Source organism: Neolamprologus brichardi, chromosome 20, assembly GCF_056152115.1.
Source record: "Neolamprologus brichardi isolate AB-2024 chromosome 20, ASM5615211v1, whole genome shotgun sequence".
NCBI classification, from domain to species: domain Eukaryota; kingdom Metazoa; phylum Chordata; class Actinopteri; order Cichliformes; family Cichlidae; genus Neolamprologus; species Neolamprologus brichardi.
In genome coordinates this window covers 27,848,460-27,875,314 of record NC_142123.1, presented here as the reverse complement: position 1 = coordinate 27,875,314, position 26,855 = coordinate 27,848,460, and the positions used below count along the sequence as shown (strand labels likewise).

General features: G+C 40.3%; 2 protein-coding genes across 2 annotated transcripts; both read right to left on the bottom strand.

Annotated features, from left to right (window-relative positions):
* Positions 1 to 6,493: 6,493 nt before the first annotated feature.
* On the bottom strand, positions 6,494 to 15,393 carry csrnp2 (cysteine-serine-rich nuclear protein 2). Its single transcript, XM_006794058.3, has 5 exons — positions 14,717 to 15,393; positions 13,029 to 13,202; positions 12,651 to 12,913; positions 11,491 to 11,787; positions 6,494 to 9,614 (listed from the first exon to the last, which is right to left on the bottom strand). The coding sequence occupies exons 2-5, from the start codon at positions 13,186 to 13,188 to the stop codon at positions 8,673 to 8,675; spliced, it is 1,662 nt and encodes a 553-aa protein (XP_006794121.1). The 5' UTR covers positions 13,189 to 13,202; positions 14,717 to 15,393; the 3' UTR covers positions 6,494 to 8,672.
* Positions 15,394 to 15,791: 398 nt separating this feature from the next.
* On the bottom strand, positions 15,792 to 26,756 carry tfcp2 (transcription factor CP2). Its single transcript, XM_006794061.3, has 16 exons — positions 26,410 to 26,756; positions 25,912 to 26,108; positions 24,817 to 24,968; positions 24,596 to 24,672; positions 23,818 to 23,923; positions 23,448 to 23,554; positions 23,021 to 23,173; positions 22,773 to 22,883; positions 22,179 to 22,267; positions 21,977 to 22,025; positions 21,410 to 21,503; positions 21,044 to 21,134; positions 20,819 to 20,925; positions 19,926 to 20,068; positions 17,147 to 17,198; positions 15,792 to 17,011 (listed from the first exon to the last, which is right to left on the bottom strand). Exons 2-16 carry the CDS (start codon positions 26,031 to 26,033, stop codon positions 16,974 to 16,976), a joined length of 1,491 nt encoding a protein of 496 aa, XP_006794124.1. The 5' UTR covers positions 26,034 to 26,108; positions 26,410 to 26,756; the 3' UTR covers positions 15,792 to 16,973.
* Between the last annotated feature and the right edge of the window lie 99 nt (positions 26,757 to 26,855).

Here is a 26,855-nt window from a genome sequence, read left to right as displayed (position 1 = left end):
ACTTCCTCCAGCTCTTAACCATGACAGACAATCCTGACAGAGTCCAACACCAACCAAGAACAAATCTGACTTGCTGCACTGCAGACCAAGCTCTGGCAGGATCTGTACATGGATTAGATAGTTCACAAAAATAGGCCAAAGCTCCTTTTTGAGGAATGCTGTTGAAGCTATGCTGCAAACACTGTATGTTTGAGTACGCCAGGCCTGTCCAGCACTCTCTGCCCACCACCTAATCCAACTCACCTCCAGGTGGTGATTAGTTTGCAGTTCTGCTCTTCTCATCATGTGACTGTCCAGAATGTACAACCGCTGTCGCACATAGTCTGGCCCTTCACCTAGAACAAAATTGCCTTGAAAGAAGGGGTAAATTGCCCTCAGCAACATAGATCCTAGAATCACTGAGGTACAAAAATGCCTCCACTGTGATAAGGTGTTGAGTCATGGATAGGAATATCTGTGTGATGGGGCATAAATATACACAGACATGTTTATTTGGCTGTCTTTATGAGGACATTCATTGACATTACTACAAGCTACCCAAGTCTTTAAAGCCCTTTAAGTTTAACCAACAAAACTAAGGGCCAAATCGTTATCCTAAACAAATCTAACTTTAACCCATAAAAACCAAGACTTAAAAAAGCTGTAAAATACATGCATTTAGTGAGTGATTCCCTAAATCTATCCTTTTGTCATATAGGAACTTAATGAATGCCTCCAGTAATGCATTTAGGAAACACTTGTAAATCGTAGCATGTGTTGCACACTACTCAAACAGGCACTGCATTAGTTGAATATAGCCCCTAACAGAATCCCTCCAATAAGTGTGTTGGGGGAAAAAAACAATCATATAAAACATAATATTTCTTATCAGTTTCAAACTCAACTGCACCTGCAACCCCCTTAATGCAATATGTTTCCTGCAACCCTGCAGATTATTCCACATTGGAAATCACCCTCAGTCCTACCAACATCACTGCCCTAAACACACACACGCACACACACACACTCCACACTGCACATACATAGCTCAGCACACACAGTATGGAAAGTCATCACTGCCCTAAACACACACACACACACTGCACATACATAGCTCAGCGCACACAGTATGGAAAGTCTTACCCGCAGAGGCAGCAGGGCAGTGCATTGTTTTTACAGGTAGGCCAACGAACCCCTTTGTTACAGGAAATGAGGTCATTCGATTAAAGCATCAATGTACAATACCACTACTGAAAACTGAGCTGCTATAAAAGTCAGCACAGCCTGGCCCCTGCTGAGGATGACTATCATTGCTAGGTTTTTTATGAGAATGGGAGAAACACAAAAAATATGAAGTTGGGGCATGGTTTTAATTAAGCTAAGTGACTTGGCCGCTGTAATGGGGGTTAGACATTTGCCACAAGTGGGGACTTTTACATGATTCACTTAATTGTCCATTAGGGAATAGGGCACATGGACAGGAAGTGACTCTGTATCCTTTCCCAGATTTCTGAAAGCACAGTTATCTCTTGTTCCCACCACCTCTGTGAAACAAGGACCACCCCAGCAGATTGTGTCAAGTCCAGTCAGTTTTATTTGTTACGCCAGTAGCAAATGTAAAGGTTCAAGGGGCTTCATGTGCATAAAAATAACATAATAAAAACAGGGAAAGTCGTGTATTAAAAGAGAAAAAGGGTAAAACAACAAATATAAAATAAGACAAAACAGAGAGAAAGAGAAGAAGAAGTTATGAAGAACACTGAAATAACAGGAAGACATAAAGAAGACATGTATGTACCTAGATTACTAGATGTGGCTTAATGCAACTAATACAGTGCAACTAAAATCAGTTGTCATTATTAAGTAAGTACTTTAAGATTAAAGAAGTTTGGATACATATCAGCAGCAATCAACAGATGAACAGAGCCACAACAGTACTGATAAAAAATGCATGCTTAGAAAAGCTTAACTTTTTTTTCATGCACAACACGGCACAATTTTGGGCCTCTCGTGTGTTACATTACATTTAACTCTCAGAGCGAAGCTGTAATTTTCTTTTTTTTTTAAAAGATTTTTCCAACATGACAAGCTATTTATAACAAAAAGGACGCCTGGCTTTGTGACACATTCATATTTGCGATGTTTCATGCAATCCATCAAATTAGTGCTGATATATTTCAACGTGGAACAACGTTATGGTCCGACTGACACTCCCATCCCCAGAGCCGCGGTGGAGATGTGGCTAAAATGCGGTTTGACGGTCAGAACCTTATTTTAACGACATATTATCACACACAAAGACGATGTCATCATTCGCCAGACATTCCCTGAAACTTGCGTTTCTCTCATTAACATCAACCACTGCGACCATTCAGCTGCCTCTCGAGACTTGAAATAAACACGAAGAGAAGTCTCGGCAAGCAAAGACACTAACCACCAAAATTGAGCACCACTTTTACCGACCAATTAACAACAGGCAATTTAAAGGCCCCTTTTTTGTTTACACAAATTGAACGCATCCTGACAGCTGCAAAGGTCAAGCCAAGAGATTCCTCTTCCTCCAGATGCCTCTGATATGAAGTCACCTCTTATTCCTCATTGGGTAAAATAGAAAACATTCAAATGAGGTTATCCATACTGGCTTTTGTTAAGAGACTTTGTAAGCATATAGATATTTATTCCACCTCGAGGGAAGCTGGGCGTGCCGCCAGGTGCTTAGCTAATGGGATGGTTTTTATTATAAGACTGAAAGGAAGGAAGAACATGGAACATTTAAGAAAAAACAAAGGGAAACATGCACAAGACTGAAACTACATGCTGCTATTTTTTTAACTTACTTCCACAATGTGTGGTGTTTCAGGGCTGTTGTTAGGGAAGTTGGATAGCTATGACGAACATGTCCTTGGGGACCAGCAGTCAGTGCAAGACACACCATATTTCACACAGCTGTGTGTCCACAGCTGTTTTTCTGGTTCTGGTGAGAGTTGTTTGGCTTTCGTCGACTTGCATTGTTTTGTTTTTGTGTGCTTGTTCTGTCAGTGCCATCCCATACCCAGAGCTACATGACATAATAGAAATCTTCCGCTTTGGGCTGCTGTGTTCTTGCACATTTTCAATACGACAAAGTCAATTACCAGAAATTATTAAAACACAATCTTTTTACAAAAAGAACAACAGAATTATAAAGTAATGTATACATTTTTATTTTTGTTATTTCTAACTGCATGTCAGCTGCCTTGCTAAATTTAAAAGGTGACAATACAAATGTATCATTTATTATCTTTCATTTATTGTTGTGTTGGCATCGTATCAGAAACACAGGATTGCACTCTGGTTCCTGCAAAAGTAACATATCAGCTATCAGTACCTTTCAGCAGTACCTTTAAGTTTAAAAAAAATAAGGTGTTTAAAAATTGAAGTTGTTGCTATATGTCCCAGTAGTTTTCAGATTTCTTGCTTTTGGGGGGATTTTGTTACCTTTAGGCAAACTTACGTTTAATAAGAGCTTAACAAAATATATAAATATATGTATAATGGTAAGTATAGAGACTGGAGTTTCTAACAGCACAGGTTAGCACTGTTGCCACACAGGAAGAAGAAGAAGGTCCTGAGTTCAATTCCACCATCAGGCCGGGGTCTTTCTGTGTGGAGTTTGCATGTTCTCCCCGTGTTTGCGTGGGTTCTCTCCGGGCGCTCCGGCTTCCTCCCACTGTCCAAAGACATGCACTTAGTGGGGATAGGTTAATTGGTTAATCCAAATTGCCCATAGGTGTGAATTTGAGTGCGAATGGTTGTCTGTCTCTGTGTGTTGGCCCTGCGACAAATTGGCGACCTGTCCAGGGTGTACCCCGCCTCTCGCCCTGTGACATAAGCGGACGAGAATGGATGGAAGTTCAGGAAGATATATTGTATTTTCACCAGTGGGCAAAGAGGGAAAGTTTGAGCAGCCACAGTATTGTTTTTACCTTCACTGCCCCCATTGTTTCCTTCTTCCTGCCTTCAGAAGGTTATTGCGATCTTCTCTCCCGAGTGCACAGAATGAACTTTGCACAAGAGGGTCTGGATTTCCCTCTTCAGTTCAGCCAGCATGTGACGAGCGGGGCAGACTAGTGAAAATAACATGAGCCAGTTTTATGAATAGTTCCATTTAAAACGGACCGGTTTCGGTGAAGGTCTAATGATGCCATAGCGCTGGCGTCACGGACGGGGAGGGGGGGCAGAGAGCATTCTTTCCAGGCGCTGGAGCAGCACTTTCAGACTGGGAGGCTGGAGTGAGATGGTGTGGCAATTTTCCATGTCACATACGTCACCCATAACACCCAGCTGCTCTTCATGGATCTGTCCAGTCACAACAGTAAAATTAAAGCCTAGATAAAGCTGGTGATTTAGCACATATGTCAACACGCTCTGAGATGACTGTGGGAGTGATTCTCTCTGATTACAATGGTTTTTTAACTGTTTTCTTTAAGTCTTTCCACAGGCTCATGATGGACTCCATCATCATCCTGAAAGCTATCAGTTCTTCCGGCCACTGGAGAAGTTCAACAATGCAAAGCCAGAGGCCGGAAAGGCTAAACAGATGATGTAGAGCTCTCAGAGCCATGGACCACTGCCACAATTGTTCCCGATGTAATATGCTTGTTGTTTTAGTCTCAATCCTGGATTCTACACATAAAAACACAAACACACAGTGACAGGCACAAAAAGAGGGGAATTTATTTCAGATAAATTGAGCATACCACTGATTCTAGCAGACCTCAGCAAATCACCTCACATCAGTTCCAGCCCACATCAAATAAAGGCTCAGCAGGTTCTCTTTTATGCATCCAGCTATTCAAGTTGCTTTAGCCTGCTCACAATTGTGGCCAAAATAATGAAAAAGAAATACATTTATTAACAGTAACTTTGTAAATCTGTCCATTTTCTGAACTGATTATTCATTCCAGGGTCATAGGGGCACCAGGCACAGGGTAAAACCGAGGTTTAACCCTGGACATGCTGCCAGTCTATTTCAGGGCCAACACACAGACAGACAAGCATTCTCGCTCACATTCACACCAATAGCTGATTTAGAATCACGATTTAATTTAGCACTACTTATAATTACTTATGAAGTAATTATAAGTAATATCTTGCTGCAGACGTACACATTTAATTACAGGCTATGTTTTAAAGTTTTATCACTATGGTCACATAATGTTAGTCTTGGAAGTTAGGGTTATTTTCAAAGACTGGACACACCTCTTGTAGACCTGCTGTTTTCACAAGCTGAGGAGTAAACTCAACTTGAAAATGAAGTTCATGTCTAAAAATGGAGCTGTTTGATATATAATTACATTATAGCGATCTTTGAGAGACTCACACAGTCACTGTATGATTTCTGTCTGCACCAGAGTTACCAGTGACTGGCTTGCAGAGCTGTTTGCCAGATAGTGAATGTAAGTGCAGTGGCATCCTGGATCCCAGAGCAAAGACCTCAGAGCTGTACACTTACTTACACTTGTATCCCTTAGAAGAGCTTATTATATTAGCAGCCAATGGAAAACAGAGGCGATAGCTTATCTAGCTGACAGTTTCCTGCAACTTAAGATAGGAAAGGGAAAATATTTTTTGTTCCACAATTGGCTGGTACATTCACTGAGCTGTAAATGTAAGAAAACGTCAAGAGGCATAGGCAGGGCAATGCTGAAATTGTCAGATTGAATACTTAGACCCGTATCAATGACATTTAAAATAAAAAAAAATAATAATAATGATTGTAAAAGAGGAAACCCGTTAACCTAGCTGGCATACTTATTATACATATTAATTTTTAAATATCTGTTAAGTCGTTTAAAACTACAATTATAGCCATAGTTAACATGTGGCGCCTTAGATTTCTTAACGGTAACTGCAGAGAGTGGAAGCCGTATCACAGATACTGTACTGATTTTATGCCGCCATCTAGCGGTGACACATCATATTGCACCGTGGGCACCCATAAGTCGTAACACTTAACTAAATGAGAAGAAAGGCTTTTCGTTTTCCACTTCTACTTCATTTTTAATAATACATATTACGACATATTACCTGCTATTTTCACGCATTCTTCAGTCATTTTTTTTAAAATATAACAATCGTAAAGGCAAAAATTTAAAATACGCACTAATAATGAAATCACTCAATTTTGCATTGGAAAACAATGAATGAACTGTGTTTCATTGAACTGTAGATTGTTTCAGTTCAAACTATTAAGAAAAATGTGTTATACTCAGTTGTGTATTTCTGTTTTTACAGTCATGTCTGTGTTTTATGTGCATGCAACAAAAATTAAGTATTTAAAAAAATGAATAAAAATGTATTTTTGTGAACTAAATCGATACATAATTGCGTGCTGATAATATCAAACCTTTCATTGTGTAATATTTTTATACTAATCGATTCTACATAATCTGTCTGAATGACTGCGATTACAAATACTCAGGAATGATAGGAGACTTATTATTTTTTATTAAAAACCACACAGAAACATTGATCCTTTTTGCAATGAGTAATTTATTGTTTTTACTTTTGTATAAAATCTTTTGTGTCCACTTTAGGCAACAGTTAGCATGAGAGTAGTTCTCACAGCTGTTAGATGAAGTCTAAACTTATCAGTCTTCTCAACAATCACACACCCCATTCGCGCAGAGAAAACACACAATCACATAGTGTACTGGAGTTAATTCAGTGCAGTGGTCCCAAACCTAAGTTTATTAGTAGAAAGCCGAGGACAAAAGCTCAACAATAGGCAGCTTGTAATCATCATCACTTCAAAGATGGTACTATATCAAGGCAAGTCACGCAAACACAAAGAGCCACAATAAATCTGCAGCCTCACAATAACTAGAGGAGACTGCTTTGTTAGAATCTGATGGATGAAAGCATCATTTAATTAGGTTTGAAACCACTGCTTTGGTGCAACTTGTAAGCAGATTTAGATTAAGACAATTTCAAAACAAAAAAGGCAAAGAAACACATCAGACATCTCATACACGGCAGCACATCCTGTGTTAGGCGAGCAGTTACACAAAGCAACAGCTGTAATTATAGGCAACAAAACAAAGGACTGATTTTGTGTAAGAAGAGTCGGCACGCTTACGCAGATCAGTACTAATCAGACCGAGATTAGAAAAAAAGACACTGAAAGAGCAGAAATGCGATACGATTGCATTTACATAATCATGAGACACCTCATTCCATAATCACCACATTAATGGTTTTTGCAGTGCAGTAGCTATTGCGTCCCTACGAGAGGCTCTCTGGTACTTCTTACATCAATCAAGTGGAGAAACATTGTTTCTCGTGGTAATGGGGAGGAGATCCTGTAAACTGTAAATCTGTAACATCAGCACCTGTCATGAATGAAATGCGTGTCCTCGCCAGCACCTCCCAATCTCTAATACAGTACATACCCTCCTCCCTCACTCAGACGTACAAATGCAAAGTAGGTGTACACACACTCGCACACACACAGACGGAACATAAAACACGCAGATTCAGGTCGATGTCAATCTGATCCATAAATTACTAGCATCACATTGTTTCATATAATAACTACTTCCAACAGCACAGGCCTCAGTTTGACTTTGACTCTTACTGCTGTTTTCTTCTCGGGAAATTTGACTTGATTCAAAATCCTCGCTTTCTTATAGAACATCAATTAAAAAAAGACTAGGAAGCGCTATTCTGGCAACTCATCATAACATGACATTATAATGTAGCAGTATGAAAAAAAATTACATTTCCTTTCATTCCCAAAGAAAACGAACTGCAACGACTTCAACTTCAAAACCAATAGTATAGTATCCACAAATGACACATTACTCGAAGAAATAATGTCATAGGCATTGCAACTACAAGTAAACTTCTTTTTTTTTTGTTTGACAAATCGACTGCATTTGTACGAGCAGTCCGAAGTGAGTAACAACTACAGCCAGTGCTAATTTCTGCTCTTTTTTTAAAATTATTTTTCCTCCTCCTCTCAACGCGACAGAGCCACGACGTTTGCTGCCCTCATTTCGCAATGTGCACACAGATCAAAGAAACTTCCATCTCTGTCCTGCACATTGCAAATGCATATACAGTACACGAAAACAAGTATTTCCAGGATTATTAGGTCTATTTTCAGGGTAAGGTTGGATCGGAGGCCTTCATTTGGCTTGACTACAGTGTGAGATTGCTGCAATGGAAAGTGAGCCGGTAAAGTATCAAAATACACCAGCTTCCTGCGCGCTGAAAAAACAATTTGTGTTTAGTGTTGACACCTTTATACATCACAAAACAAAAGGCTTATGTCAGCATTCACACACTGTATTTTCTGTTTGCTGCGCTGGAAATTAACAAAACACTACTTGCTGTACTCCTAATCGACTCCTACGCACAAGTGTTTCCGTGTTTTTTTTCCATTAAGGCCGCATTCATCACCCCCAACAGAATTACCTACAATGTTGTCTTTGAACTGCATCCATATTACTTCTGGGGAGTGATCTGTATGTGCTTTCAGCATCTCTCCTCCTTTGTGTAACACTCAAGCTCATTCTTCACATATTTTATTGACAGTCACTATAGGAGACCTGTAGTTATTTATGATAATAGCAGTAATACATGTAAAATGTGTCATTTACTCATCTTAGATGAAGCTATTGTGCAAATTATCTGCAGAGACGCTAGTACTAAACTTCAGGAGGCAGTGGATCTACTTCTTTCTTCATGCACGACTGCTCTTGGCACTGTTCTTCCGGGATCTTCTGCTGAGGACTCGCAGGCCTCTCCTCCACTGCTGCCACGCATTCCTCTGAGCACAAAATAACATCGGTCAAAGGCTTGTCTTCATGCTTATCTTCCTTCAGCTCCTCTCCTCCTTCTTGTTTCCTTTCCGCAAACTCATCTTCTCTTGCATCTTGTTCCCTCACCAAAGGCTCCTCCTGTTCAGCTTCGTCTGTTCTGGGCAGCGTCTCAAAGGCTCCAGGCTCTATGGGACTGAGTTGATAGTAGAGCAGGGAAGAGGAGTCTTTGAGGAGGTCAGAGGGGCTCTCCTCCTGGTTGTCAGTGATGCACAAGACCGTAGCCCCTGTAGGGAAAGGCCCCTGCAGGAGGACCTGCTCAACACCTGGAACTTCTGCCTGCTCAGGCAGCTCCCCTCCCAAGGCACTGGGTAGGAGGCAGAGAGGCTGCTCTGCGAGCCCATCGGCACTCAGCTCTGGCTGCACTGCTTCCCCTTCAGCCTCCTCCCTCTCCCTCCTCTCCTGCTCCTCTGCGCTCTGCAGGTGCAGCACGGCTGTCTCGTTCTCCCTCTCCAGTATATCCTGCTCCGCCAGAAGATCCTGAACCTCCACGACCGACTGCACCTCGCTCTCCTCCAGCTCCGAGTCCAGGCCAGCGACTGAAGAAAGGTCCGGTGAAGTGGGACACGTGGAGGAGGGGGAAGACAGCGGGTCGGATTCGGCATACTGGTCTCCTGTTCCTTGTATGAGCATCCTCCTCTTCTCCACGTCCAGCTTCATGATGGTGTGCAGGTAGTGAGTTCTGACACGTAGAGGGTTGAATTCAATACGACCTGCTACGTTGCCGCAGCCATCCCTAGAGCAGCCACACGGGAAAGACATTCGATCCACCTGAAGAATAAGGCAGAGGTAATTTACTCTCATTTCATCTTGAAAGTAAAATGCTTAAATACTGATTAAATTTACATAAGTTATGAAAGTGTTTACGGTTGTTCAGGAGATCTAGGAAAATCTAGGAAATCATGGCAATCAAGAGATAATCTGGTTACTGTGCAACAAGTCAGGCTGAGACAGAGATGTACTTCCTCCTAACAGGTAAAAATATAAGCAAATGAGACAAAAGATTCAGGTTATTATTTATACACCAGGTGTATAAATAAATGATAACACAATGTCTGATTTACCGCTTCATTCCGATGTTTTATGAATTCTGATTTCACTGCACTGATCAATAAAAGCGTGCAGCCGGTTCTGGATCAGATAACAGCATTGTAATAGTGAGGAAAGAGATAACAGAGCGAGCAGAATAAAGCATCTGCCTCTATAAAACACATCAAGTGAGTAAATTCTCAAAACTTGAACAAAGTTACTCAACACAGCTCGCCTATGCATTCACGCTGTTTAACTTGCTGCTTAAAAATGACCAAAGAATAAAGATGTTCTTATTAGAATCACTGAACTGGTTTATTTAGCTGACATATATCTGCTCCACAATTAAACGGGACCTTCTTTTCCCCGTGTTCCATCTAACCACCAGATTTCATGAAAAGTGCTAGAAACTGGCTTTGTATTTTGTTTTTTGGTTGTTGTTTTTTATGATCGTGCTAAAAAGAAGAGAAGATTTAAGAAAAAAACCCAGCTCTGATCACATCTCTCCGCCTCAGCACTCGCCTTAGCCGAGAAAAGAGAGAGGAAAAAAAACACATAAAATGAGATGAATAGGCTTTTTTCATAGCAGACATTTTAAGCTATCGTAGGGAGAGCACCAGTGTTATTAATAATATTAACAATGGCTCTGTTATACTCGAGAGCCCCGGAACGCCATGACAATGTGACAGCGAGCCGGCATGTAGCCTTGCACGAAACCAGCACGCTTAAACAGAAGCAACAAAACAGGAGTCAGTCATCATTTGTTTCTATTATTTATTTACTAATGCGCTTCCCTCCCCCTGTGAAATGTCAAAACACCTACAAGTGAGTGAAAAACAAATTGAAAGGAAAGGAGGTTGAAGTCTTCTGACGCCCTGTCTTTTGCTTTTTTGTGGGGAAGTGTGCGCCGCAGGCTAACAAGTTGTCACAATCTTCTCTTCTGCTACTGCGCTACACGTTTTTTCTCTGACAGACATAGGCTGAAGTCTCCCGACAGAGAAACGGGATGACAGGAACTAGCGTGGCCGTAAATGAGGGGAGACACTGTTACAGAACAACCAAATATTTTGGTTTCGTTATTTTCATGTATTTATTGTTATTTATTTTATCTTAGGGGAGAAACACTGAAAACCAGCATAGACTGTTTTAGTCAATTGTTGGGCATCTACATGCATCAGTGCAACTGAACTCTCCTGAGGGGATGAACGCCATTCTTCAAAAAGATATCCCCTCATTTGGGGTCATAATGATGATGATGGTGGAGAAGCTCTGCAACACAGCTGACCAAAATGTCCCACAGGTCTTCAGCTGGGTTGAGATCTGTAGGCTGCAATGGCAACAGCGTGTAATTGAACTCAAAGGGGGCCATTGTAATCATGGAGGAGACCACTTCTCTCAGGATAGAAATGTTTCAGGATCACTCAGAGCAACTTTGGCTTGATTTGCAGTGAAACTTCCCTCTTAGCGTACAAGCAGCAAAATGTCACTCATAGTTTAATTCAAATAAAAGACAATTCAAATACTGTAAATGTGTTTTTGAAGTTTTTAGTCTCAGCAAACTGCAAAGAAGCTCCCCTCTTTCTGCAAATGCACCCAACTCGCTTTCAACAGCTCTTACCTGGCACTTAATACCAGCCTGGCTGCAGCCACAATGGCGAGGGTCACAGTACAAACGGCAGTCGCAGCCGCATTCCTCCCGAGAGAGGCGGATAGCTCGGAGCTCAGCTTTCTCACGCGCATCGATGCGGGTGATGCCGGAGGCTCGCAGGAGGGCTCGACGCCGTTTGGTGGGCAGCGGCTGAAGGAAGAAACAGTCGTCCACTTCCACGCCGTCCACGTCGAGATCCTCATCCGACACGTCGTCCAGAGTCAGCAGCTCCGCCTGAGCGCACTCCACCGTGCCGTTCCTTGTCAGCTGTGGACGACAGCGTGGAACTGTGAGCTGAGGTGAAAGAGGAACTGATTGCCTATTTTAAGCTCAAGTGGTAGATAAGTATCCTGAAGAGTGATACTTCAAAAACAATTATATTTGCAGCTGATTGAACAAAGGGTTTTCAAACGGAGAATGGTGAAGGAAGTACTGCGATCGTTATTTAAGAAAAGGCCTCAAAAAACTAAAACTCCTGCTTAAATTAAAGGACACAAACCCAGATAGGATTCAATGAACATAAGCTATCATGAGAAAATTAGTAACTTTTTGCTGTATTACGTTGGTTAAGTGTTACATACACATTAGCTTGTATGTAAGCGTCATTTTACAGCTGGTCCAAACTGAACTCCTTTTAAATACTTTCTATTTTGGTAGTTTGGTTCACTGGTTCCCAGCCTGGAGGCCGGAGCCCTCCAATGGGTCACAAGATAAATCTGAGGGGATTATGACTTGATTTATGGGGGAGGAAAGAAGAAAAAAGTTTCACTAAATAAACACATATGCATCTTTTGTATCGATCTTTAATCTGTGTGAATTTGTTTGAAACATCAGTGGCCTCAAACAGTTATTGAAGTAAAATTGTTTCAGGAGTTTAATGGGGGTAATTAGTCTTCAGCGGGACACCTAGCAACTCACAGGCATGGGAACTGTGGAAAGGGGCCCCAGCTAGACTGTTTTTGTGCGGGGTCACAAAGCAGAAAGTTTTGTAAAGTCTTGAAGGACAGAGCGGAAGTACATGTACTGAGTCACTACTGCAAGTGGAGACATGCAAAGTGCCCACAGCTGGAAGATACTACTGTGCCTTGAATTTTGACCCTCTTGGGGCACGACTGATACATCTAATCTACCTTCATCTTGCGGGCATTCAGCTTCTCCTGCCGCAGGTGCTGTCGCAAAGTGTGCCGGTGACTGGTTTCCTGTTCGCGTGCAAACTCCCCCAGTGTGTAGTGTCTGATGGAGGAGTGGTGACGGGCCATACCCAGGGAGCTGCCCCCTTGGCTGGGCACGCTGGTGAAGCCCTGCCGCCGGGGGAAGTAATACACCGTCACCAAATCAAAACGTACGCGTTTCCCCCCTGGTGACGGCTTGTGCTGCCTGAGGATAGACGTGGCTAAAGCGGGGGAAAAGGGAGAAAGATTTTCAATACAGTCTTACACACCAAATACTAAATACTTGCGTTGATTAACTGTTCAGTTTTTTTCGACTTCCTTTAATGAGATTCTTACGGGTAAATGTAGTGCTGGAGGGAGGGTTGAGGCTGTCACAGCTGTCAGCACTGTCACTGCTGGAGATGTCATCGTCAGAGTCCTTAGGTGTAGAGAATGGAGAGCTGTTGTCCACCTCTTCATATCTTCGTTTGAGGCTGAGGGACGAACCTGCCTCCATGGAAACTTAAGTATCTGGGGGCACAGAGGAGCACAAAAAAACATACCCGGCACCAGTGTTCAAAAGATGTGAACACATGACACATTGTGATTTACTACCACAGAAACAAAATGCTCCTGTTATCACTTGGAGAATGAGCTAATTTTTTTATCAAACTGTTCCCGTGTAAGGTCAGCCCTTGACAACACAAACAGAACAAAAAGGTGACATCTGTTCGCTCCTGCCTCCTTTCATCTGTATTCCAGCTCCATCATTTCGTCTGTGTGGCTCCCATCTCACATGAAATCCGACTTTGAAATTATCAAGTCTGAAAATGTAACCATGGCAACTAGGCAAGCACAGTTTATGCAAGCAGCCTTGAAGCAAATAATGTCTGTGGCTTCACAATCTGTTTTTACCCCTAAAGAAAATCTGCTATAAACTGAGTGTAGGGGGAGGGATCAATATGGGTGAATTTGAGGGAGGGAGCTGATCACTTGGATCTGTTGAGAGGTCAGACAAGGTGAATGAAAGCAGCTAAATACATGTCTGATGTTACACTGTGTTATGTCCTGTGCATTACACAGGCACCTGCATTCACACAGATACATTCCAAATAATTATACATCAACATTAACACCGATGATTATATCCCATAGAGACACTATATCCATCTATCTTAAACCTACCATATTACTACCATACATCCTATAGTGTGAACCAGCTACTTCTCAAGGTAATTCATATTTTACTATGCAGCATGCTACTGCCTGCAACATATTGTAATGTCATACCAAATGGAGCAACTCCCATTCTGTAGTTTTTCATTCAGTTTTTTTTTAAGTGCTTGCAACAGAATGTTCAAACTGACACGTACATTTATAGCATAATTTAAGTAATAACTGCACAATTCAATTTGTCCTTCAGCTAAAAAGAGAAAAGGGATGTGCTGATACCAAAAAGCTGCTCAAATACAGTCTAAGTGATCTTTCCTGGAACTACTTCTGAGGGGGGGAAAGTCCAAAATTATCTAATCTATGTCCTAATAATAATTATGAGCATTAAAGACTAATACCTTGACCTAATTTCAACAAAATTAACCACCTTGACAGGCTGTAAGGGACAGGGCCTAACCTGTAAAGATGCAGCTGTGGTTATGACACCACATGTGTGCCCTTTTTTTAAAACCAGAGTAACACGTCTGACATTAAATGTTTATTTCAGTTTAAGAATTTAAGGCTTTTCTTTCAGGACTTAAGTTTGCCTTTGACATGTTACAGGATGTTTACCGACAGGTGTGACTTCACGGTATATTACCCGTTAGGGACACGCAGTTTAGAGGAGCTATTTGTTTAAATGTGGACATACCGACTGACTGTGTTGGGGGAGGTTAGATATTGCCAGTCTGACAAGGCAAGGCTCTTTCTTTCTATCTGTCTGTCTCTCTCTCTCTTTCCATTTCACACACATACACACACACAGAGGTAAAAGAGCCACACAGAGACACAATGGCAAACCGCCCGGTAAATGAAACACTAAACCCACTTACCTGGGGCAGAAACAGGGACCCTTATTCCAACCAACTCGTAGGTCGTTTCTGTTTCCAATAGGAGCTGCACATCAATCTTTCAACGCCCTATGAGACGCTCTTTTATGCCAAAACCGAGATCCCTGAACGAGTATCCAGACTGCAACCGTGGAGCCGAAGTAATCTGGATGAAAGCTTGCGTGATTGTCAATTTGCAACACTTATATTTGGCTATTTCAGGCTACTTAGGCTTCATGCTCATTGTTCTGCACACTGAAAGATGACGAAGAAAACGGGAGCTGTGCAAGACCGGCGGGTTTTATTTAAATGATGCATTCCTATCTATTTAAAGGACAGACGATAGGAAGAAGGGGCGTCATAGGGTTAGCTGCGCTTTATTCTCCAACATTTTTCGGTGCAGCATGAATAATGTAAGACCCTCAGTGTCTTGTCTTCCTGATGTAAGCCTTTAAATGGGTGTAATGGAGAAATCCGCTGACATCTGTGTTCGTTTATCCTTTTCTTCTCGCCGGGGCGGGTTCAGTCGTCTGGGCTTACTTCGCCGTCTTCTCGCAATAACGGTGCGCTCTGCTCTTTATCGTTTGGTGTCAAAATCTTGCAGGTTTTCTAGCGAGAAGACGCCTTCCTCCCCGCTTCGCCCCGGCCCCGTTTGTTACAATGTAACAATGGAGGTAGAAATTCTTCCCTGTAGCAGTATATATACTTATTGTGACATCACGGGCATGTCCTGCGCCGGGGTATGCTGGGAAATGAAGTATCTATTCAGTTTTTTTTCCCCTGTTTCTTTGTTCATATTGTGCAGAAGCAGATGTGCAAAGCACGAAACCGTAGTGCGCTAAATTAACCTGCATTTAAGCTTAATATGGTTAACAGTATATGACATGCTAAAGTCTAGTCAAATGTAAGTGACTAGGCATCCACATCTGTACACCAAAGGGACAGATGTGGAGCCTGTGCTAGATAGTGCCAATAAAATATCATGTCTCCTTTTTTAGGAAAGCTTCAACACATTTAGTTTAACATTTTGTTAAACACTGTTTCATATTTTTAAAGAAAGACAGCAAATAGCAGCCAGTACATGGTTAGGTTTTAATAATGCCAATGAGATGAGGGGCAAATACGGCTATTGAGCCATCAATTCCATTTACAAAATACTCAACATAAACCATATTATTCACATTAAGCTCTGTCCTGCCCCAAAACTTATTAATTTATTAGCATTTGTAACATCCAAAAAAGGAAGCAGAGTAGATGAAAGTACGTAAAAAATATTTTTTTTTAAATGTCAAAAAAGCATGATTCATTATTTTAAATTATTTTAAAACAATGATCTATTTCAAAATTATGATGGAAATGACCAAAAAACAAACAATAAAACGCTGGTGTGCTAAACAAGCTCATAGATACAGGAAGCAGATGGAGACAATTTGCTGGTGTTACCACGGAGATCACTAACACAGACAGTGCTTATCCTCTTTTAAGACGATTAAGTAACAATCACATGTGCCAGTAAGCATTCTAAACAAACTGTGACAATCTAACAGTGTTTAGTAGCCTTTTTTTTCCACAGAAGTAACAGGCAGACATTGTTAGCTTTCAAAGGAACCTCGGATATTTGGAAGGGCAGCTGGATTCTAACGGTTTCCCTTAATTGTCCAGTTGCTAATTTTAATACCTGTTGTACTATGATTCAACTGAGTGGTTGTGTTTCTTGCAGACTGGCTTGGATTCGATAAGGCAACCGCGCATGAAGAGGAGGACTCATGCTGAATTGCAGGCTGAAAGTCAAGTACTGTCATCTTAACAGTCATCATTTCTTTTGTTTTTTTAAAAAGAGAACGAACGGCTGAACTCGAAGCAAAGAGTCTTGGCACGCCAGATGGTCAGGTAACAAACAACAGCAGATGTAGTGCCATTAACCTCCTTCTTGAGATGTAACCAACAGAGGGAAATGCAACCATTTAAGTGAGCAAACGGCAGGGTAAGACTTCACTGTGGAACCAGAGTCACTCCCTCAAAAGTCAGACGATAAGGTAACGTTAAAAGAGGGGCAACTGCTTCAGTTGCATCTTCCTCCTAGCTGCCTCACAAGGTTTTTGTTTTGGGTTTGTTTGGGGTTTTTTTCTTCTTCGGGGGGGGGGGGGGGGGGGGGGTCACATCTCCATAAAGGAACAGCAAAAAGTACAAAGCTCTAGAGGGGCTGACTGAACCAGGACTAAACAAGAGAGAAGGACTCGACAACTCTCCTGCCTGGGATTCACTTTAAGATTATATGGTAGCCGTCACTTGTGTCATCTGAAAAAGAAAGGAATAGGAATCAAAATAAAAATAAAAAATATCAGGGAAACACACTAAGATAAACTTGCAGCAGGACTATAACGGTAAATACAGATAGAGATAAACTATCATTCTTTGCTGCCACAGTCATACCTTTCATCGTGTCCAAAACAAAACAAACTTCATCTTGGAAATTCTGAATCATCTGTTGAGAGGAGAGGAAAGGATTATGCAGGTGGGAAAAAGACAATATCGTTTGCAGGTTTATGCTTGTGTAAGCTCTTGAGACCTTAAGTTGACCATATTTCTGTCTTTCTTTGAAAATCTTTTAAGACAAACAAAAAGCTACAACTGATAAGTCATTAGCCAACTGTTTCAATTGGCTGTTTTTACATATGTACTGCCTGGCTCCCTCAACAAAAGGGGGAAAAAAGTCAAAGTCTAAAAATGAATTGGGCAACTTTTAGCTTTTATAACAACACATATTTACTGTGGTATCATTTCGATCGGGTTAAGTAATGCAACATTTAGTTTTGTCCAGAGTTGGATTCATTTTTTTAACTTGTATGGATGATGAGAGAGTCGGACCGCTGTGTGAAGTCTTCCCCAGCATATCCCAAAGATTCTCACTCGGGTTAAGATGTGGATGAGTTTGAAAATGATGTGTCACGCTGCCTGAACCTCTCTTTCACAATTTGAGGCTCATGAATACTGGCATTGTCATCTCAGAATATGCTGTACTATCAGAGAGATGAAAAAACAAAATCTGCTGATGAAAACAAATGTAGTCATTCAATAGATTCAGGTAGTCAGCTGACTCTAGACCTAAATCCTGAATCCACAAGCTTGTAATGTAGACACTAGTCTTGATCGGTGCATCGCTCTGGAACAGGGTAAATCTGTACTCAGCGGACCACATGATCTTTTTTTTTTTATTGCTCCAGAGTCCCATCTTTATGTTTCCTTGTAAACTGATGTGGAATTCAATTTTCCACATGTTATATACTAATGCCAAGTAAATGTGTTTTTGTAACTGCAATAGACTACAGGAAGCTATGGGGACACTATCACTTATATTGTCTTCCAAGGCTGCACTCAACACTTTCAAAAAAGAACGTAGCGCAAACAGCAAAACAGGAGGATAGAAGAAAATAGAAACTTTCTTTTTTAAATGTAAAATAATTTCCCAGAAAACAAACAAAGATAGTGCAAAGCAGACAGCACTACTGCAGTGCACAAGCATTTAAAACGCTGGCGCCCTGGAGCTGGCGTTTGACAGTTTTAGAGAGTTAAGTTAGTGCGTTGATACATTGTTTATGTTAGTGTTTGTACAGTAATGTTTATGTTAGCTCAGTTGTCAGAAACTTCTTAGGATGATACTTTCTAAGCAAACAACATTTTAGTTTTGTTAGCTATTGAGTTCAATCTGATAGTAAACCATTAAACAGGAGTAGCTAAACTACTTCCTAGTTTTTTTCCTCACATTAATATTATAGTAAACCTCTTCCATCTAACGTTAGGTAGTTAATCTGTGGGTTGGACTATATCATTAAATAACTATATTTATAATCAGTTAAACAGGTTCATTGGCATTGAGTACTACACCATCTGAGAAACTATGATATAACAGTCTTTTCTAATTCTGTTTTACTAGTATTAAGCACAGGCGTGTCCTTAAAAGAGGCTCGTGCACCTCTCAAATGGCCGCATGGTATCAGCTGCAGCTGAGAACATCATCTCAAAAACAAGAGCAAGCCTCACTCCAGATCATGTCCACTGCAATCATGAATTCATGAACCGAATCATCTGTAAACTTTAGAAAATGTTTTTTTGGACTGGAAAACAAACTTTTTAATTTAATTCGAAGCTGTATTTGAACTTATAGACTGAAGCCAATTTTAGTTTTGTTTAGTTTAGTGGAGATAAGAGTTATAATCATTGGCTAATTGACTAATAAAAGAAATTGGCAGATTAGTCGACTACCAAAATAATCTTTAGTTGCAGCCCTATTAATTAGCATCACTACTGAGTAGTTATTTTAAGGCTACACAGCTGTTCAGTTATAACTCCTTGAGTTCTCTTTGCATTGTGGGAAAATGTTTTTACTTTCACTATTAAAACATAGCTGTCTATTCCACTGCTGTTTTTCCCCCATTGATCTTCAAACATTCAGGATTTATTCCAACCACACTTCTTTCTCCAAGATGGTGTTTCACCACTATCCTTCCAGTTTTTAACAAAGCGTTGGACAGGTTTTAACCCACTTTTAGTAGTTTAAGCAGTATCCTTAGTTGTTTTCTTTGTTTGCCAATAACGTGATCCAACCTTTCCTAACATATTTCCATAACATCAGGGTGTCTTCTAACATGGGTTAAATAACCCCATGTTGAAACTCACAAATGACTGTCATTTGAGCCAGGCAGCATTAAAAAATAAATAAATAAATAAAACTGTATAAAAGTATGAGAACAAAAACTTTAAAGAAGTTAACAAGTTGTGTTATTATCTTCTGGTTCTTTTCTACTTTTTTAAAAACATTTGCCTGTCCTGTTAATATCAATCCACTAATTAAGGCAGACTAAATGTGATTTGTTGCTCTCCTAATGGTTTGTGTGTATATATTTTCATGCAGGAAAACTCCTGCATCCTCCTGTTCCTCTCTCCTGTGAATATGGGTACATTTACACAGCTCCACTATTCTGTCTGTGCAACTGCACTATTAGCAATTAACATCAGAGTTAGCTACATGGATCCAGTGCAACATTTAATTTTACCAAATCAATGAACCCAACCCAGCCCAGGCACAAGATCTACCAGTTTTCCTGGGAAAACCCTGTGCTTGAATTCATATATAATAACAGCAAGTCTCTACTGATTCAAAAAGTGCAAATCTTCAACTCACAATAAGATCATAAGAGGGGGATTGCCTTACCTCATCACTAACCAGCACATGGATGCCAGTAGGGCCTTGTTTAAAGATCTGATTGATCTGCCTGGGTGAGATGCTGAACAGATGAGCAATTTTCTCTGTCAGTTCTGTAATCGTGAGTTCCTCCAGGTAAATGGCGTGATATACTGCAGAGAGAGAAACAGAAAGGTTAACACAAGCTAAACAACAAAGGACGCTCACTAGATATTAGGCATGCTCAATTATAGCAAAACTAAATCATAATTGTTGCTTAGACTTCAGAAGAATAATAGTGCGGGGCTATTTCCTGGCTGGGCACCTGTGAATGGTTTAGATCCTTAATATTAGGCTACAGTCACTACAGTAGACTAGAATAACAGTGGACAGACTGCTACATGACCAAAGGTTTTGTCACCACGTGCAATCAACTTGTTATCAGCCTGCTTATGGAAATGGTCATTTTGAACAGACAGACCAGGTTTGAGATCATTGTGTTAGCATTCTGTCTGCATTTAAAATTTAGACAACAATTTTTTGCACATCCTTGCCAATCTTTTGAGACTCTCCAGTCAGTATGAGTCCGACAAAGATGGTTTGGAAGAAGGCTTCCTCAAACCTGGCAACATTTCCATTTGCCTTGAATTAAAGTGGTCAACAGTTGGTTGTGACAACTACTTGCAACAGTCCCAGACATAAAATTTTTTTAATGCAATCACTCGCCAACCACCAGTTTTTCCTGTTTACGAGGAGGTTGCAATCCTAGCTTTACTCTAGTGTGACTGAGGCCCCTCAAAATAAAAATTAAAAAAAGAATAAGAAAAACTTTATTAATCCCAAAGGGAAATTCATTAGATTAAAAAAAACGTTTGGACGTCAACAAAGATAATGATTAAATTTGACCCTGAACATACACTGACCAAAGAAAGCGCTGGCAGAAGCATCTCCATTTTCATGTTTCGGATGCTGTTCCCGTGCCTGCTGAGATTCCTGGCAAACATAGATGGTGAGTCTTGGACGTACCACCCTGAATTCAAAGAGAGAAACAACTAAAATGCAGATGCCTAAAAACATTCATACTCTTTTTTTTATAAATTGGATAAATTATATATCCAAAGAAGGTAGGAAAATGTAATATAACCCACCGTCCTTTAAGTGCATTGAAGAGTCTTATACCATCAGCTGGCCCACAGATCTGAATAACATCCTCCCTGGTCAGCTTCAACAGGTCTACCCCTGGTACACAAAAGCAGATCCTATTCTCAGTCTCTACAAACACACGGTTGCTTTTACATAGTTTTTAAATCTATGAATTATAATTCAAATTGTCTTGTCATCTTTTACCCGATTTTAATTCTCATGTCTCCTTCAGTAAAGCACTCTGAATAACCTCTGGATATAACAAGGTGCTATTTAAATAAATGAGTACATTTCCAGAAAATATCTTTCTAGTTTCACATTAAAGTGCAGCCTTTTATCTTATGATATGACCAAAGAGGTAACCATATTACCTGAGAAGTTAGTGAAGAGTCGACAGAAAGGCGAGAAGCGGTTTCTATGAAGCCACTGTTGTGCATCCTGTGGTGTTGCTGTTGGTAACAAATTCTGAAAAAGAAAAAAAGAATTCATCAAAATACTCGGACATATGCAACCGTGTCAGAGACCGTGTCACCATGGTTACCCCATCAAGTCCTAAATTTGTAAAACATAAAAAAAAATTAAATTGTAAACACACATCAATGAAGATTATCAAGAGCTGCTGGCTTTTACCTTAAAAGGCAGGGTTTTAGAGACAGGTAAAACCCATTTCAAAAACTATTTAGATATAAGCACGATGAGCTAAATCATATCTGAATCTGACATATATATGACTCAAATCAGATATATATCAAATGCTTTCTAGTTACACACTGAGTCATATTTTATACTTGCTAATGAATCTCATCCCAGGCAGAAGTTTAACACCCAGATGTCAGCTTTGCATTTGAGCTTATTAAAATGCAGTTGCTTGGTGTGGCAGGAGGTAAGCAGCCGGTAAAATAAATCCAAATAAATCCACAAACTAAAAATGAACTTACATCTGCCACCTGAACAACAGGCTCAGGCTGGTGGTTTGGTGACCCGTTTCTACAAAGGATGAAAATTTTATCAGTTAGAAAGAAGCAATAACAACAAACTCCACATTAAGAAAAACGTAGACCTCATGTGTTGCCCTTACTAAACAAATAAGGCCACTACATGGATTTCATAGTGATTTTTAAAGTAATCCAGGCAGCATACCCTTCAGCCACTGGAAAGCTGTTGTGGGTGCTATTGAAGCCAGGAGATGGGGAGTTGTTGACATATGTGACCTCAGGCCAGGGAGAGCACTATAAAAGACCCAACATTTGTGTTACTGTAGCGTCTACATACATCACCAGTATTTTTTGCTGCCAGTAGATTTGATCTTAGGTTTCAATTAAACTGAATTTGAGCCAAACTCCTTAAGTGCTTAGGAAAATGGATTTAAAAGATGGATGATTCCACATCATTTGTGTCTCGCTGTGTCTGTGTCTCTTCCGCAAGTGTCAAATCACCTGTTATTTCCTAGTAAATACTTTTCAAATTCTGAGGTTAAAATGACAAGCTCATTAGTCACCTCAAGAAAAAAAAACTAAGAGTTATTTCTTTTGATAACCGATTTATCACAAAAACATTCTCTGGTTATGCTTAGAAAAAATGTTTTGTTACTTTTAAAATAAGTACATAATATAGTTTGACAGTAGGCTAACATCAGCAGTCTAGTTAATTAGATTAAGTTAAAATTCATTTTGATTTCCTTTAAACTACTTTTATCCAAGCAGTGATTACTGCTTTGAGCTCTTATATGCTTACCTCTGTCAGGATTGTGGTTTCATAGGAAGGCTGGTACTTTTCCTTTTCCTGTGGCGCCCTCTTCTCCATCTTCTCCCTGTCCGTCTTCTGCTTTCTGTCTGCACCTTTAGGCTAGAACACGTCAAGTGGAGGAAATAAAGATGGTGAATATGGACAGCACTACCACAGGGACCAAATACAACATTTGCACTGGGGTGCATTAAAGATTTTATTTCAGATTTTCTCTTTTTCCATGTCATTCCTCTGACCTTGAAGACTTTGACCTGACAGGAGGCAGAGTGAAGATGTTCTGTGTACTCTCCATTCTCGTTCTCCTTAAACGTGTCAATCTGGATGCGGAAAGGCACGCCCTTTTCTCCGCCATGCTTCCGCATGGTGAATTCTGTGCTAATGCAGTGAACCTAAAAAGGAAAGGAATATGAAAACAAAATCTACACAAGACTGATGACCTAACTGTAATATCAACAAATCATGCCAAAAGTGTTACATTAGTAAGTGCAGACTGACATCAGTTTACTTGTATAATAAATGAGTAAACCAAATGTAAACAGGCTCATCTCCGTCACGCCAAAGCACTCTAAACGGCCTCATATCACTATTGTTCATTTTAATTTAATAATACAGAGAATAAGAATTAATTACACATTCATTACTATGTGTTGCCCATCAAGCTACCTGGATAAAAACTGAGGTTCTTTTTGATGGGTCCCAAAGGAACTCCACCGTGTTAAGCTGAGTGGGGTTAGCCCTGGGGTCAATTATCCCCACTGACATCGGGATATCTGCAATGGATCAAAGCAAAACAAGCAGTTATCAAAGATGCTTTTAATATACACCATCTTCTCGTTATTGCAACCATGAGTATGAATTTCCGGTTTTGGTTAACAGTTGGTATCCTGAATTTACTTTCTGCAAAATCTACTTCATTGTTAGCATACATATAGGGCTACACAGCAACCACCTTGCAAAGCACAAATTTAGTATAATAAATAAATAAATACCTGATCTTTCTGTTAGCTTTTTAAAAATATTTTTTAATGCTCACCCAGATCGAGAATGCGATCCCCTGGCCTGTTCCAGCGCCAGCCTTCCAGCTGCTGGTGCTCTGTGTATTGAAGTCGTCGGTCATGAAACACCACACGAATTATGCTCTGAAATTCAGAGAAAGTAATTTTTACTGAAGGATTAAAGAGAATATACACTATTGTTACCCTGGTACCCCAGCACAAGGGCTTAGTTCAGCCTTGCAATAAAGCGATGTGATTAGCTTGCCTAACTACTCAACAATATAAGATTCTAAGCAATTTACAAAAGGCTGGTGTGAAGGAGATTCATCCAGATGTGGTCTTTGTCCCAAAACCTTTCCCTAGTGGCCATTTCATTCCCCATAAACACTTCAGCAATAAACAATAAAACAGATCTTAGCTGTTAGACTGTTTTTAATCTCTAGGTATAGTTTTAATACTAAGAAAATGCCTTTGAGACTTTTGAGACTACAAACAACTGGCTGAGACACACACAATCTGTATTTTCCACCACTGAAGAGATGCTTCTGACACAATGAAGATACCTTCAAAGTAAAAGTTGATTAAAATTCATATTACACTGAATATAAGAAATGTAATCACACAAAAATGAATCATCCATTAATTTAATCTAACCCTGGAGTTACTTATTCCATTCTACTCGCAGCCCCCTGGGATTTTGTGAAGCATGGCTGGATGCAAGATGAGCCGTTGGCTGGAGCTTTTCCAATAATATTTATACAGGTTTACACTAGCAGCTGCTGGATTATGCAAATATATTTTTAAAAATTTTCTTACCTTCACCATTTTTCCAGTGATTTCTGGAAGTTCCCCAATTTTCCGATTGTCAAGCATTCTAATTTCATAGGATTGCCCTGCAATGACAAGTCCACATAAAAAATAAATATATATGTAGGCAGCTGAATTTTCTCTCAGCAGCTTTTGACTTTGAACTCTTAGATATCATTAAATTTGCACAAAGTTGAAAAGTACACAGCGGCTGGGATCCTGATGCTGACCTTGGTTGAGGTAGGTGAGTGTTTCATCATGCAGTTTAACGGCTGGCGAGGTAGGTGCACACAGAACATACTGAAAGGGTAGGATCTTGTTGTCACTGTCCGGTGGGAGGTTGGACTCCTCCTGTTTGAAAATAGGAAGGGCAAGTACATCGCTGCAGAGACAAAAGAAAAACAAACTTGGTAAGCCGCCAAATTCTTATCACTTCCTTATGCAATACAGAACATCTTTTATTAAAACAGGGCTTCTTTCAAAGAGTTTACAGAAAACCAGTCTAAACACTTATACTTACTGATCCGATACGACCTTCAGCCTCATGATACAAAAGGTCTCTCTGTCATTACTAAATAACACTTAAAACTGGCTGGAGAATTATGGTGTTCTCTAGCTTCACAGCTCAGTAACTATAATGGAGGCAACACTACCAAATACCAAGGTATCCAGTCTACATGTCACTGTTCCTCTCCACACAAGAATTTCTGAAACAAGCCACCACTTTCAACAGTTTTAATGAGCCAGAAAAGCATACAAAAAGAGATGGGGGTTGGTGCAAAGTACTTCAATCAGCAAAAAATATTTTCTTTAAACTTTTAGATAAGCTACAGCAAATGAAAAAGCACAGAAGTGTCTGCAGATAATTACACTAATGAATTCAGGATATGCTACAGAGTGATAAGATAGATCAAATGCCCCAGGGAACTATTTTCTTCAAAGACTATTAGACTCCAGCTAATATTCTCCAAGTAGTGTTTTGGCTTTTCACTTTATCTGCACATGGCATTTAATTCGCACGTCTGCCAGCATGAAGAGATTTTGCCACTCAAACTGCCCGCGTAGCAGTCAGAAAATGGGAAACACTGCACATAATGGATGCACCTGATCACTCATCTTTAAATTACGCAAAATGTCCAAATGAATTTGACATGAGCAGCTGTCTGAAGACAAACTACAAGATAGCTTACATCTTTAAAAAAAATAAATAAACCAAAACACTGTTCAACACTGTTTAATCTAATAAATTACCATATGGCCCATTATAAATGTAGCACTGGCAGCATTCAGTAAAAGGCCTTACCCGTCCAAAACTCATACTGTACCTCATACTGTACGCCCCCGCACCGAGTTCCTGGCCAATGCCGGACAGACTGGCATCAAAGTCCTGGACCAGTCCGGACTCAATCACTTCATCCGTGAGAGGCAGTTTCAGAGCCCACGCCATGGTGACGGTGTGGAGATTTTAACGGAGTGCAGTTCCGGTTGAAACTCGAGGCAAACGTTATCAGTTTCTCACAGCCTTTCAAGATTTAGAAGAGAAAGTAAAAAAAAAATGCGTAAGTGTGGCTCTGATGTTTAAAAAACAGTGGATATTTCTGTGTTTATTAGCAGGACATTCCCCAAACATGTTAAAAACACGAACCAGTCAGGTGTCATAAAGGAAAGCAGCGTTCCCGTGGTTAACGGTAGTCGTTAACACACGTTTTATGTAACTGTGTATTGCTTACACACACTAACTTGTGTCACGCTAAAATACACTTTATGTCTTTACCTTTTTTTATTCACATAGTAACGTAAGTCGTTGGAACTGCAAAGCTTACCTTTAGGTGGGAAGTGTGACTATTTGGTAATAACTGCAAGTTTTACGCCATCATGTCACGCTCCTTCGCCCAAGCGCTAAAATAAACATGTCGAGCTAACACCTTAGCTGCGTAGCCAGCCAGTTCGTTCAGCTAGCAGGATGCTAGAAATCATTAAAACGCCCAGGGATGCTAGCCCTTCTCTAGCTTATTCTGTGGTTCGGTTTATTTGTGGTTAGCATATCTATACATAAAAAGTGGTCAAAATCGCACGAGATGTTTAAATATATGTATTATAATGTCTTGCTTTTGTTTGTTTATCTAGCTTCCTCGGGAAAGGAGCTGCCGTAATTTCCGTTCCGTCTCCTTCTTTGTATCGTCTCAGAGTGCTAACAAACACCATTGTGACTCATTACCGCCACCCTCCGCTGAGGTCATGGCTGAAATAACCAATGACTGTTGCTTAT

What these genes read in the sequence shown, in the direction of transcription:
- csrnp2 (XM_006794058.3), bottom strand. Translation starts at nt 13,188, where the DNA reads ATGGAGGCAGGTTCGTCCCTCAGCCTCAAACGAAGATATGAAGAGGTG. An exon ending in CTCCAGCACTACATTTACCC is followed by an intron (nt 12,914 to 13,028) that starts GTAAGAATCTCA and finishes CCCCCGCTTTAG; the next exon opens with CCACGTCTATCCTCAGGCAG. An exon ending in TGAATGCCCGCAAGATGAAG is followed by an intron (nt 11,788 to 12,650) that starts GTAGATTAGATG and finishes TGTCGTCCACAG; the next exon opens with CTGACAAGGAACGGCACGGT.
- tfcp2 (XM_006794061.3), bottom strand. Translation starts at nt 26,033, where the DNA reads ATGGCGTGGGCTCTGAAACTGCCTCTCACGGATGAAGTGATTGAGTCC. An exon ending in AAACCACAATCCTGACAGAG is followed by an intron (nt 22,268 to 22,772) that starts GTAAGCATATAA and finishes GGTCTTTTATAG; the next exon opens with TGCTCTCCCTGGCCTGAGGT. An exon ending in TGTTTTGGACACGATGAAAG is followed by an intron (nt 17,012 to 17,146) that starts GTATGACTGTGG and finishes TTTCTTTTTCAG; the next exon opens with ATGACACAAGTGACGGCTAC.